This window comes from Elephantulus edwardii, unplaced genomic scaffold (assembly GCF_000299155.1).
Source record: "Elephantulus edwardii isolate Elephantulus edwardi_28Jun2011 unplaced genomic scaffold, EleEdw1.0 scaffold00016, whole genome shotgun sequence".
NCBI classification, from domain to species: Eukaryota; Metazoa; Chordata; class Mammalia; order Macroscelidea; family Macroscelididae; genus Elephantulus; species Elephantulus edwardii.
Genome location: NW_006399766.1, coordinates 30,321,011 through 30,335,323, shown reverse-complemented (window position 1 = coordinate 30,335,323; position 14,313 = coordinate 30,321,011). Strand labels below are relative to the sequence as shown.

Sequence of the window (14,313 nt, the reverse complement as noted above, 5' to 3'; positions counted from 1 at the left end):
GAGAGTGAGTGTGTGTGTGAGAGAGAGTGTGTGTGTGTGTGAGAGAGAGTGTGTGTGAGAGTGTGTGTGTGTGTGTGTGTGTGTGTAAATTTGCCTTTTTCGTGGAGGAGGCAGAGTAGGGTTAAAGGCAGAGAAGTGATGATCTATTGTTTACTTGTATGCCAAGGGGAAGAGGAATTTGAAATGGAATTAGCAGAAGAGCTGAAATGGAAAACAGAAGAAATGACTCTGCTTTCTGGGTTGCTAAATAAATTCATCCCTAAATCAGGGTTATGTTTCCCATTTGTTTTTCTTTTTTAATTTTCCTCCCTTGCTTTTGTCCAATTTTTTTTTCCATCGAGGATTCCTGGTTGTTGAAATTGAACTGTGAATTAGAAGACACAGATCAGGTCAGAAAACGCAATAAGAAATCACTGAGCCACCACTGACTTTCTATCTGGGAGTTATTGCAGTTGTTTTATGAAATTATTCCTGATCTTCCAAAAAGGTGAGCAATTCACGTCAAGTATGCTATCAGGCCACTCAAATGTCACAAATTATTTCATTTTGAAGATGTTCAAGTGGGTGCCTATTACTCACACAGCAAAGTCGACTTCCATTTTCTATTATTAGGAAGGAAAGACGTTGGAAGAGAAAGATTCCCTTGATACGCTCTTGGCCAAATGGAAATGGTAAAATCTACAATAGCTAATCTGAGGAAATCGGTTTCCCTATACCCCTCCTTCAGTTACCATTAACACAAAATGAAGATGGTGCTGAGAGAACTGTAGCACTCTGCTTCCTGCACCCCAACCTCGAGCCATGTCCTGTCTTTTTCCATCTCTTCTTGGCCTTTGTTTATCTTTAACCTGCAGTTGTCAGATGACCTGCAGACAGCCAGGCCTCAGACTCATGGGTCATAGCAACCCACTCAAACATATCACCTCCAGTTATTACTGCCTAGACATGTCTCCTTGCCATTCCAGTCCGTGGGAGCTGGATACCATGTATAATGATATCTGTGGCAGAAGCAACAATTCCGTTACGGTTTTCTTGTGACCCTACTGACTTGAGTTGTTGTTGTTTATTATCACAAGTGCTGACCCAGCCTGCGTCTACATACAGTGATCTCATGCTGAACTTGAGGTGATCACATTCATTTTCACTGTTACCTGCTGACTGGGGAAAATCTCATACTCCCCCCCCCCACCCGCCCCAGCACAGCTCCATGTTAACGTGAGTCCCGGCTTCTATGTTCAAGAAGCACACATGAGAAGAGCTGCCCTGGATCAGCACTGACATTGCTTCCTTGCTCGGAAGCTCGAGTACTCTTGGCCAGAATGGTACTCACTTTGTAGAAGCTCTGCTTGTTGGGTCACTCCACTCTGAAAAGAAAAGGCACACACTTACTACGCATGCTTACCAATGTCAGAAGACACTTCTGTAGTAACCCCCCGCCATGAGCAACAGAAGACAAAAAGGGAGAAAGTGCTGACTGGATGCATTACAATTTGGTTGTCTTCTGTGGTTATTTCATCTTATAATGCTATGAGGTATGATACTTGGAAAAGGGAGGAAGGAAAGGACATGGATGTTTGAAGTAAAATTAAAAAACAGTAAAAAGAATAATGACAACAAAACACCTACTTTGTAAGGTGAATCCTGGGGTCAGATGCTGGGATTCCTGTAAGAAAGAATGCATACAGTATAAACATTAGTTATGTGATACAAAAGAAAACAGAAGGTTTATCCACTATTGTTGAAGATATTACTTGAGTAATGTCGCAGATAAGAAACCACTGTTAGCAAGCCCATTAATTATGTTCTTGTCCAGAGTTTGACATGATACACAGTTGCTCATCCAACCTGCTAAGACATGATCACAGCTTCCATTTTATCAGTATCAGAAGACCAGCATGCAAACTGGGAACCAATGAACTGCATGTGTGAAATCCAAGTGCACAATTTCTCAGTTAGGCAATGCTTCAAAGGAAGTGAAAGAATCTTGGTTAAGAAAAAAAGTAATTATGGATTTTATAAGATGCACAATCAAAATCAAAACTAGTAGGCTTTTTTACTTGTTCTCTTAGAATCAATATGACTTTTGACCTCATAACTAGGGCCTATCTGAAAATAGTTATACCTATCCTTTTGTACAGGAGATGCATTCCTAAATAGTGTAAAACACACTGTATATGAACTTTGTAAGCAAACCAATATAAAATTTTTAAAAAGGAGATGCATTTCTAAAACTTTTTGTGAGGTGCAACAAAGTAATTTTCAGTACAATAGTGGAGTACTGAAAGGTTAGGAGTTTGAATCTACCCAGTGGTGCTGTGGAAGAAAGTTTTGGTAATCTGTTATAGTAAGAGTCAAAATCAGCTGCATAGCACTGGGTTGGTTTGTTTTTAATTTGACTTGAAAGTCACTCTGCACAAAATTCACCTGTTCTTCAGATTAATGCGGATTGGTCCCTGGCAGGCTTGCTGGGAGTGTGGCCCACCTGTGTGCATGCTGAGACAACTGGTGGGCATAAGCACCCCAGTGATCCACACAGCCTGCGAAGCACAACGCGCCTGGAAGAGTCAGTCAGTATTTGCTGCAAAGCAAGCATTCCCAAACAGCAGACAATGCATTCAAGTAAATACAAGAATTAGGCGCATCAATCACTGCTGCAAGGAATCCACTCATTAAGCCTAATCTTTCTACCCCATCGAGTAAAAATGGGCTCACAACATAATTTATCTTTACAAGAACTAGGCAGGCCCACTTAATGATGTGCTTTAATCGAAAGCGAACTTTTTGATCTATTTAGCACAGTTCTGAGGTCTAAGAGATTTGTCTTCTGGCAAGCTCAGCTCTCCAGAAGACCACCATAAAAGCAACAGGGGGCTAAGCCCCTTTGCTAAAGAGCTGTCATAGAGCCCATGCAGTCTGCTGCTAGAGGCATCCCTGTCCATACTCAGAACAAACTTTTGACAAAGGATTCTCCAAAGCTTGAACATTTGACTTCCACTCCAATTATATCACAAATGGCAATAAAGGGCTAGGCACACTGAGTCATGGAAACCAGATTTGCGGTACTCAACAGGAAATTACACAACAAATTCAAAACTTGAAAGAAGCACAGGAGACTATGGCCTTTTATTGCAGAGGGAAGCATTCCCATTTTAAGAGCACAACTATAGCATAGATAGAGTCTTCAATAATGATTGCATCTCAACATCAAGACAAAAATCCTCACCACTGAATTGATATGCAACTTCATGACAGATGGAGAAAAGATTGAAATTGTTAATGATTTCATCTTACTTGGGTCCACAATAAACACCCACGATACCAGCAGTCGGGATCAGAAGACATATTGCATTAGGAAAATACACACTCGGGGCACTCACAAATTACTGAAGAGCAATGATGTCAGTGTGAAGACTAAGGTGCACCCGATTCAGGCCATGCTTTTTTCAATCACTTTTTATGCATCTGAGAGCTTGACAATTAATAAGGATGACAGAAGAATTGATGCCTTTGATTTTGGTGTTGGAGAAGAGCACTCAGTATCTCATGGACTGTAAAAAGGAAAAACAGACATGTCTCGGAAAACCTGCAGTCAGAGTACTGCTTGGAGTCAAGGACAGCGAAGCTTCGTCTCATATACTTAGGAAGAACTAAAGGGACATCATACTTGGAAAGGTGGATGGTGAGCAAAAGAGAGGAAGACCCTTAACCAGGCCCAGTGACTGCAGCCAGGGACTCAAAAACTGACATACGATGCCTCAATAATTTGGAAAGGTCCCTAACTGCAGATTTTCCCAGTGTAATGTGTCTCCTGACTTCCTGACTGCTGGTGCACAGGTTTTGGTGGAGCTCCTTGATTAAGATAGACTAGAAAGCACGATGAGCCATCTACTTCCTAAATAACAGTCCTTTGAAAACCCTATGAAACTAAAGAAAGAGGGTAGTTACAGTGGTGTTGTGATAGAACTTATATTGGAAGTAATTTGAAATTAGGAAAAACAATAACAAGCATCATTTATTAATTGGAACATGGAATGTATATAGCTTGAATGTTGGGAAACTAGAAATTGTTAAAAATGAAATGGGTGGAGGGAGAGGTGGATAAAGGAAAGGGGAAAGATCTGGTGTGAAAAACAATGTGTACAAACTTTGTAAATTAACCATTAAAAAAGAATTTAAAAAAATGAAAAATGAAATGGAACATCAATATACTAGGCACATAGTAAGATGAGATGGACCAGCTTTGGCCACTTTGAATCAGATAATCATATGGTATACTATGGGCTGATTGGCAGCATCATGATAGATGGTGAAGAGATAGAGACTGTTAACAGCTTCGGTTTGCTTGGCTCAACAATCAATACTTTTGGTACCAGCAACCAGGAAATTAAAAGGTGAATTGCACTGGGAAAGTCTGCTCTCAGAGACCTTTCCAGAGTACCGAAGAGCAATGATGTAAGTCTGGAGACTAAGGTGTGCCTGATCCAGGCCATGGTCTTTGCAATTACTTGCTAGGAATCAGAGAGCTTGACAATGACTAGGGATGATAGAAGGAGAATTGATGCCTTTGAGCTGTGGTGCTGGAGAACAGTATTGAATATACCACAGCCTGCTAGGAGAACAAACAGGTTCATGCTAGAGAGGGTAAGACCAGGCTGCTCCTTGGAACCAAGGATTCTGAGGCTTCATCTGACATATTTTGGGCATGTTGCAAGAAGGGACCAGTCCTTGGAGAAGGACATTATGCTTTGCGGGGGGTGGGGGTGGGGTGAGGTGGGTACAGTGCAAAAGAGGAAGACCCTTGATGAGAAGGACCGATTCAGTGACTGGGATAATGGGGTCAGGTGTGTCAGAGACAATAAGGCTGGCACAGGACAGAGCAGGGTTGAGGGCTGCTGTACACAGGGTCATAATGAGTTGCAAGCGACTCAGTAGCACATAAAAAACATCATCCTATGCAGGAAATAAAACGATTAGAACAGCACATCAGCAGAGAACTGCCGGAAGTCCAGGCTGGGTTTAGAAGGGGTCGTGGTACTAGGGATATTGTTGCTGATGTTAGGTGGATCTTGGCTGAAAGCAGAGAATACCAGAAGAATGTCTATCTGTGTTTCATTGACTATGCAAAGGCATTTGACTGTGTGGATCATAACAAACTGTGGCTGACTCTGAGAAGAATGGGAATCCCAGAACATTTAATTGTGCTAATACGAAACCTATACTTGGACCAAGAGGCAGTAGTCAGAACAGAGCAGGGTAACACTGCATGGTTCAAAATTGGGAAGGGTGTACGCCAGGGATTCATCCTGTCTCCATACCTTTTCTTTTTTTTTTTTCCATACCTTTTCAACATGTATGCAGAGCAGATTATCTGAGAGGCTGGGCTCTATGAGGAGAATTGTGGCATCAGGATTGGTGGAAGATCTATTAACAATCTGCGTTATGCAGATGGCACAACCCTGCTTGCTGAAACTGAGGAGGACCTCATGCACTTGCTGCGAAGGGTCAAGGACTGCAGCCTTCAGTGTGGACTAAGGCTCAATGTCAAGAAGACAAAGATTCTCGCCACTGGACCAATTGGCAGCGTCAGGATGGATGACGAAGAGATTGAGATTGTTCACAGCTTCAGTTTGCTCGGCTCCACAGTTAACACTCTTGGTACCAGCAGTCAGGAAATCAAAAAGCGTATCGCAATGGGAAAGTCTGCTGTTAGGGACCTCTCAAAGGTACTCAGGAGCAACAGTGTCTCTCTGGAGACTAAGGTGCGCCTGATACAGGTCATGATATTGCAATCGCTTGTTATACATCAGAGAGTTGGACAATGACTAGGGAGGACAAGAAGGAGAGTGGATGCTTTTGAGCTGTGGTGCTGGAGAAGGGTACTGAATGTACCATGGACTGCCAGGAAAACAAACAGATTCATCTTGGAGAGGATTAAATCAAGCTACTCCTTGGAGGCAAGGATTCTGGGGCTTCGTCTGACATACTTTGGACATGTTGCCAGGAGGGAAGGGTCCTTGGAGAGGGACATCCATGCTTGGGAGGGTGGAGGGACAGCGCAGGAGGGGAAGACCCTCTATGAGATGGATTGATTCGGTGACTGGGGTAATCGGGATGGGTGTATCAGAGGCGGTGCGGTTGGCGCAGGATAGAGCAGGGTTTAGGGCTGTTGTGCATAGGGTCGCTATGAGTCAGAAGCAACTCGACGGCACATAACAACAACAACAACAATGCAGGAAATGAAAAACAGAGGAAGAATGGTGTTGCATTCATAGTAAAAAAAAATCAATTTCAAATTTTATCCTGAAATACGATGTTGTTAGTGATAATATCCACATGCACACAAGGAAAATCTGTTAACATGACTATTATTCAAATATATGCTCCTACATCTGGAGCCAAAGAGGAAGAAATTGAGACTTTTTTTACTCAATCTTGCAGTCTGAAATTGACTCAACATGCAGTCAAGATGCGTTAATGATAATTGGTGCCTGGAATGCAATAGTGGGAAACAGTGAAGAAGGAATAGTATTTGGAAAATATGGGCTTGGTGATAGAAATGAGGCTGGAAATAAAATGACTGAATTTTATATTTAGAATTTTTTATTCATTGCAAATACCTGTTTTAAAAGACACAAACGATGACTTTACATATGGACCTCACCTGATGGACTGCATAGGAATAAGACTGAGTATATTTGTGGGAGAAATCTTTGGAGAAGCTCAATATCGGCAGTCAAAACTACGCCAGGGACTGACTGTAGTCAGGTCATCAATTGTTCATATGCAAGTTCAAATTAAGGCCGATGAAAATGAAAGTACGTCCACAGGAACTAACATATGATCTTGATTCAATTCCATTTGAATTTCAAGATAATCTTAGAAATACGTTTGAGGCATTGAACACCAATGATCGAAGACCAGATAAGTTGTGGGATGAAATCAACCAAGAAGAAAGCAAAGGGCCATTACAAAAACAGAGGAGAAAGAAAAAAATCCAAACAGGTGTCAGAAGAGACTCTAAAAATGGCACTGGAGCATCAAGAAGCCAAACAAAAGGAGACACAAGTACTAAGCTAAAATTTAGTGAGTCAAACGTACCTAGCAGTGTTACGGAGGAAGGATTGTAGCAACATAACCCTACAGAGCAGTGCTAGTCAGCACCCTATGGAGTCACAATGAGTTGTGATTGAGTAGACTGTGGTAGCCATGATTTGGACTGGTTGACTTCCTCAGGTTGTGAGTAAACTTGGCGGCTGCCTGCAAAGTCAGAGGTTCAAGCCCACTCAGGGGTGAGAAGAAGGGTCTGGAAATCTCCCCCTAAGAAACCGCCACTGAAGATCGTCTAGAGCCAGTTTCCTGTGGGAAGCCGAATATCAAATTTAATATTAATAATAAACCAAGTGTTGTATCAGGATATAAGGGAGGCGTAATAGAAGCTGGAGTTCACCCTGAGGCACTAAGGCATTCCTTAAGAACTAACTTGGACAAATACTGTATAAGATCACTATTGTAGAAATAGAAAGGTAACTAGTAAAACATGTATGAGGATCCAAGAGGGGGAGGGTAGGAGCACAGGGGGGAGGACAGGCAGAGGAGGTAATCATAGGGTTGAACAATTTGATGGGTACAGAGAGGGATGGGTAAAGGAAATAGGAAAAATCTGGTGTGAAAAACAATGTCTATTAACTTTGTAATTAAACCAGTATAAAATAAAACTTTCACTTAAAAAAATAAAATGAATTAAACAAAATCCACTGCTGTCAAATCAATTCTACATTGCAACATCATTTGTTGGAGAATTGAACTGTGCTACAATGGGTTTTAATGAACATGAACTTTTAGAAACTTGTGTCTTTTAGTGGCCAGCTCTTTCTTCCAAGGTACCTCAGAGTGAGTTTGAACGTCTTGCCTTTTGGTTAATAGACTAGTACTTAATTACTAGCACCATCCAGGGATTCTTATTGCCTTTGTAACAAAAAAAAAAAAAACCAACAAAAAAACAAAACCCAAAAAACAAACTAACAAACAAACAAAAAAACCCCACAAAAAACCAAAACCAAACCTCCAAACCCATCATCATCGAGTGATCTCCACTCACAGCGGTCCTACAGGACAGAGGAGAATGGCCCACAGGTTTCCCTTTAGGGAAGCAGACAGCTGCATCTTGCTCTCATGGAGTTTTCCGTGCCTTTGAACTGCTGAACCTTCACTTAGCAGCCCAACACTTAGTCCACCATTGCAGCAGGGCTCCTCAAATTCAAAGAACTCATGGCCGAGGAGTCAATTCTGAGGCATCGTAACTCTGCGGGACAGAGTAGAACCGCCACGTGGCGTCCGAAGCTGTGTAAACTGGGAGGCGCACTCTGATCGCTCTTTCACAGAGCAGCTGGTTGGTTTGAACTGTTAACCTTTCACTTAGAGTTGAGTACTTTCAATATTGTAACACCTGGGCTCCTCACTATTTCCAGTGAAGGCCCTTTATATATATTTACTGCCTTAATTGGCTTACTTGTGAAAAGGGGACACCCTTTCTTTCCCCACACAGGTGCTTAAAGACCCAAAGGGTCCCCCAGCACCTGCTGGCTCAATGGCAGCTCCCTGACCCAGAGCTCAGCGCTGCGTGAAGCAGCCTGTGTTGTCCTGAGGCAGCCTCGCCACATGATCCCTCCTGCAGGGCAGCCTTCAGAGCTCTGCAGAGTACCTAACCCTCAGCAGTCTCTCACCTGACAATCCTCCACTGGGTGCGAGGCAGAACGCTTATCCCTCGTATCATTTCTTCTCCAGGAGGTGGTGTTCTCAGCTTGTTCCTTCTTTTCTGGGGACCCTTCACCTTATCTTCCAGTGCTGGCATTCTGCAGTCTGTCACCGGCTTCGTTGATTGTGGAGGCGCTCCTGACTGCCTGGGGCTCGCTCTCGCTGGCGGTGTCCTATTCCAAGTGTGATCTGCCAGCTCAGGCGAGGGTGGCCCTGTCACTGCCTACGTTCCCAATTCTCTGATCTGCATCTTCTCTTGATGAGTCCTGATAGCTAGTGACACAACTAGACACGTGTAGTAGCTTCTTCCATGCAAAAAGGAAGCAGGGAGGCTCTTTCTCATTTCTAGAGAGGGCTCTGATGTACCTCAACAGCTCCACCCTCCCCACTGGATACACAAGGTTTTAGGAGCTCTCATCTCAGATAGAAAGAGCCCCTCAGGCTCTCACTCTGTTATCAGCAGGGCACCCTTCTCGTTCTTTCAAACACTCAGTTTGAAAAGAGGTGCTGTTCAAATCTTGATGGAGTCTTTGGGCACATGGCCAACATGCTTTACCCAAAGAGCAATGATAATTAAATCGCATGCTCAGAAGCCCAGCAACAGAGATATGACACATTTCATGAAGCAGGAGGGTGCCAGTGTGGGCTGGACTCATCAAACATGCAGGAATAAAAACATTAAACATCACAATCAATGTAATGATGGAAGTAAAAGGAGGGTTTTGAGGAGAACTAGAGGGGATCAAAGTTTATGAAAGTCCTTTTTAATGAGGAAGTTACATAATACATTTGTTCAATCTTTCCAGGTAACTTAATTAATCATTTCAAAGGTAATATTAATAAGAATGCTCAGGTACCACCAAAATGTGTGGGTTGGTGTGTTTTTTTTTTTCTTTCGTTTTCTCAGTTCAAAGAGAGCCTTTGATGTATAGGGAGTTGTGATGCACTGAGATCATTCACAGTCATTCAATGTGAATTCCTGATGCAGAAGTAGTTACTTAGGCTTATGAACGATCTCCATTCCTATTTGTCTTTAAGGGAGTTTCTATGTAAATGTTAAGTTAGGTATAGTACCTAACTAACATTGGTTAGCCAAATGTTTGTATTCATACATTGAATGTGCTGTGCCTTTCCATGCATAAAAACACTGCAATCCTCTAGACACATGAAGACACCTTCACAATACTAAAACAGGAATAAGAATAATGTTGACCTACTTTACAAAGTAATAACCCATTGGTTATTACAGACCATGGATTTGTACCTTGAGGTTTTCTTACTGTGATTTGAGTGAAAGTTCACAAAGCTTATTGGGTTTTCTGTCAACCATTCCTATGTATATTCTTTATAACATTAATATTCACATTGTCTGTTACTCTATGTTGCCTTTCTCTTTGCCCATCTTAGTTAAGTGGTGATCATCTACTTATCAATGTCCACACTCCAGCCCCCCTTTTAATACAATAGGTTTCATGGATGTTGGTCACAAGCTGTACATAGGCATAGGACTGCTTATATTATTCAGTCAAACATTGACATAGATTAAACAGTCCTTGACACTATCTGAAGAGGAGTCAGTTAAGTACATTAAAAATGCATACAAGATGTAGAATGGATGCTTAACCTACTTAAGAGACAGACTAAGTGTTTTCAAGTTGTTCATTTGTATCCAGTTGCTAGCATTCGTGACAAATGTTACCTGAGTATTCATCAAAATCAGTCCCAAAGTAACAACACTTTAAAGTGCCAAGGTGAAAGCAATTCAAAGCTGAATTTCAACTACTTGCTCCCTTAAAAATGACTCAGGGATTTCTTTTTCAAAATAATGCAATAGAATTTCCTGATTAAGGCTGCTAGTCTTCTCCACAATTAGTCAGATCATTTAAAAGATACATGGGGCAAGCCATGCATTTGCCCCCGGTGGGTGGTGGGGCGAACTGTGCGTTCGGCCCCCAACAGGGCGAGCCGGCCCTCGGGGTAAGCTCCTCAGCACTCGGATTGTACCATCCGACCCCTGGGTAGAAAAAAACTGCCTAGGATATACAGAGAATTTTATCTAGGCTACTTTCCTCCACCCTCTCCCCCAGTACACCCAAAAGTAACACCCCCAAAGCCCTTCTATTTGTAACTCACGAGTTTGCTCTCTCTAGATTTGCTCGTTTTTTATAGGTAACCTTAACACTGAGTTTTGCTTCAGACCTGACCCTGAACCCAGTTCCAGAGACAAAAAGGAAATACAATGGCCAGTTAAGGAAGCAAAGGAGGATGGAGCCTCAGGGTTCAGTCAGCCATCCCCACTGGACCCACCTGGGAAAACACTTTGCAGTCCAGAGAGGAGCAAATGTCAGGAAAACATCTTCTAACAGAACAAGAAGGCAAGCAGCCTCAACCCAAGACCACCATTAAGGTGATAAAGTGTGCTCCCTTTCCCCCTTCACATCAACACCCCTGTTCAGCATGAAGAAGCCAGAGAGTCTGCGCCAAATTCCCAAATAAGAAACCCACAAGTGAAAAAGATAGTTTCTTTAATCACTATTGGACTATGCTTACCATTGCCCTGAATCATCTGGTCCCCACTGGATCCTTTTAATTTCCTTCACCTGCTCCCCCCACCAACCAAACTGTGCAGCTCTGCAACTGCAGCCCTGCAATTTTCATCCCGGCCCATCCTCACCCTTCTGCTCCCAATCCTCACCTCCGTGTATCCCAAACATGTTTTTCCTAATTAAAAAAAAAAAAAAGATACAGCTCATATTCAGACAGGGTAAACCTAGGACCAGAAAGCTCGGCCTGGATGAGATGGTCAACTTTATGTGCCAGTATGGCTTGGCTCTGGTGTCCGGTACTTTTGTCAACTGCTGACCACTAGTTGCTTCTATGATGTTGTTACAGGAGATTAAAACAGTTGGCCTTAAATGAAACTGATGGCCCTCTATAAGGTGGGCAGGTCATCATAAATCAGCAGAAGGCTTTGCAAGCAAACAGGAAGGTTTTAGAGGATATCTTCTGCCTCTAGATTGGAAATTGTTGCTGTTTTTGTTATTAGGTGCCACCAGGATGACTACAACTCATAGCAACCCCATGAACAATAGATCTGAGCCTTGTCCTATCCTGAGCCATCCTCTTCATCTCTGACAGCTGAGTCCATTGCTATAACCACCGTGTGCCCTGGGGGATTTTCTATCTTGCTCTGACCATGGACGGCAGATTTCCTCAACTCAACACACCTTTTTTATTTCTTGACTGCTATTATCATGGTTGTCGATTGTAGATTCAAGTAAATAAAAATATTACAAATATATATGTGCCCTCATGATGTTTATTCTACATTTTTCATGTTATCTGACTTATAGATTTGGAAATGCAAGTCCGCAGGAGTCCACAGCCTGTTGCCTACAACAGATTTTGACTATGTCAGTCTGCCCTCACTGCAATCATAATGAGCCAATTCCTTAAATTTCTCGCTCTCGTGCTCTCTCTCTCTCTTTTATTGCTAATTAGCATCAAGTGGAGTCCTACTGTGCAAATAAACAACCCAACGTTTCTATCTTCAAGATCACTGGTGTCTTTGAGTTTGTTCTTGAGGCTGTTATGTCAGGGCATCTTGTAAAGGGTCATTCCCTCCTTCACCGACCCTCCACTTTCCCCAGCTTGATGTATGTGTCCAGACTCTGGCCCTTCCTATGCCCAAAGTGTGGGAGACACAGTCTCACCATTCCTGTCTCTAAGGAGAAGTGCCTTGGTGGTACTTCTTCCAGGACAGACGTGCTTCTTTTTTTGGCAGACCATGGGAGAGTAGTACTCTTCTCCAAAACCACAACGCAAAGGCACCAATGGTTCTTTGGTCTTCTTTATTCATTACCCAACTTTAACATGCATATGAAGCAACGGAAAATGCCATGGCTTACGTCTTTTTTTTCCTAGTAAATCAAGAAGTGAATGTATTTAAGAAATCAGTTTTTAACTCAATAATGTTATTTGATCTGAACAAAAGATTATTTCTACTAATCTAACAAACATTTGCTGAGTATCTACTGTATGTGGGAAACTATGAGGAAATTAGAAATGATTTCTTTTTCCCTCTCATTTATTTCCTTCCTTCCTTCCTTCCTTCCTTCCTTCCCTCCTTCTCCTTCTCCTTCTCCTTCTCCTTCTCCTTCTCCATTATTATTATTATTCCCGTCTGTCCAGCCCTGAAACGAACTGGTGCAGCCTCTGGCCTTTTGTACCTGTGGGCGTAGTAAGGCTTTTCCCACGAGCTGCTTCTCTATTGTTTGGCCCCTGCTTCTGCCCGTGCACACTGCGCTGATTTCTGTCTCCCCCACTCGGCCTGCCAATCTTTCTGTCTCCTGTCAGAAAGGGCAGCTGAGGCTGAGCTTTCAGGTATGGAAATACAAAGGAAGAGGAACAGTTGTAAGCAGACACTAGTGATTGGGACATGGAATGTGAGAACCATGAATGTAGGAAAATTAGACATTGTTAAGAAAGAAATGGAACACATAAATATTGACATACTACTAGGCATTGGAGAGATGAGATGGACTGGCATGGGACATTTTGAGTCAGACGATCATATGATATATTACTCCAGAGATGAAAAGGCGAGGAGAAATGGAGTTGCTTTCATAGTTAAAAAAGTAATTTCTAGATTTGTCTTGAAGTACAACATTGTGAGTGACAGGATAATATCCATATGCGTACAAGGAAGTCCAGTGAATACCACTATCATTCAGATATATGCACCAACAACCAGAGCCAAAGAAGAAGAAATAGATGATTTCTATCAACTTTTACAGTCAGAGATCGATCGAACATGCAATCAAGATGCTTTGATAATAATGACTGGAATGCAAAAGTTGGGAACAGAGAAGAAGAATCAGTAGTTGGAAAACATGGACTTGGTGAGAGAAATGAAGCTGGAGAGAGAATGATTGGATTTTGCACAATCAATGGCCTACTCATTGCAAATACATTTTATAAGAAACATAAACGCAGGTTATACACATGGATTTCCCCTGATGGTATGCATAGGAATCAGATCGATTACATCTGTGAAAAAAACTGCTGGAGAAGCTCAATATCCGCTGTGAAAACAAGGCCAGGAGCTGATTGTGGAACAGACCACCAGCTACCCATATGCAAGTTCAAGTTGAAGCTGAGGAAAATGAAACCTAATCCATTTGAGTTCATCCCACCTGAATTTCAGAATCATCTCAGGAACAGGTTTGAGGCCTTGAACACTAATGAGCGAAGACCAGAGGAGTTGTGGGAGGATGTCAAATGTATCATCCAGGAAGAGTGCAGACGGTCATTACAAAGACAGAGGAGGAAGAAAAGACCAAAATGGATGTCAGAAGAAACTCTGAATATTGCACTGGAGCGCAGAGAAGCCAAATCACAGGGAAGAATTCAAGATACTAAAGAGCTGAACAGAAGATTCCAAAGGGCAGCACGGGATGACAAAGCAAAATATTACAACAAAATGTGCAAGGAGTTGGAGTTGGAAAATCAAAAGGGCCGAACTCGCTCAGCATTTCTTAAGCTCAAGGAACTGAAGAA

The 14,313-nt window shown here is 42.4% G+C and overlaps 1 protein-coding gene across 1 annotated transcript in view; it reads right to left on the bottom strand.

The window, feature by feature from the left end:
• The window catches only part of LOC102850382 (AF4/FMR2 family member 2-like), a 439,784-nt gene that overhangs the window by 182,227 nt on the left and 243,244 nt on the right, over positions 1 to 14,313 (bottom strand). Inside the window, exons 5-6 of the mRNA XM_006881912.1 lie at positions 1,627 to 1,663; positions 1,331 to 1,364 (exon numbers count right to left, since the gene is read on the bottom strand). Coding sequence (XP_006881974.1) covers positions 1,331 to 1,364; positions 1,627 to 1,663 — 71 coding nt within the window. The remainder of the gene's footprint in view (positions 1 to 1,330; positions 1,365 to 1,626; positions 1,664 to 14,313) is intronic.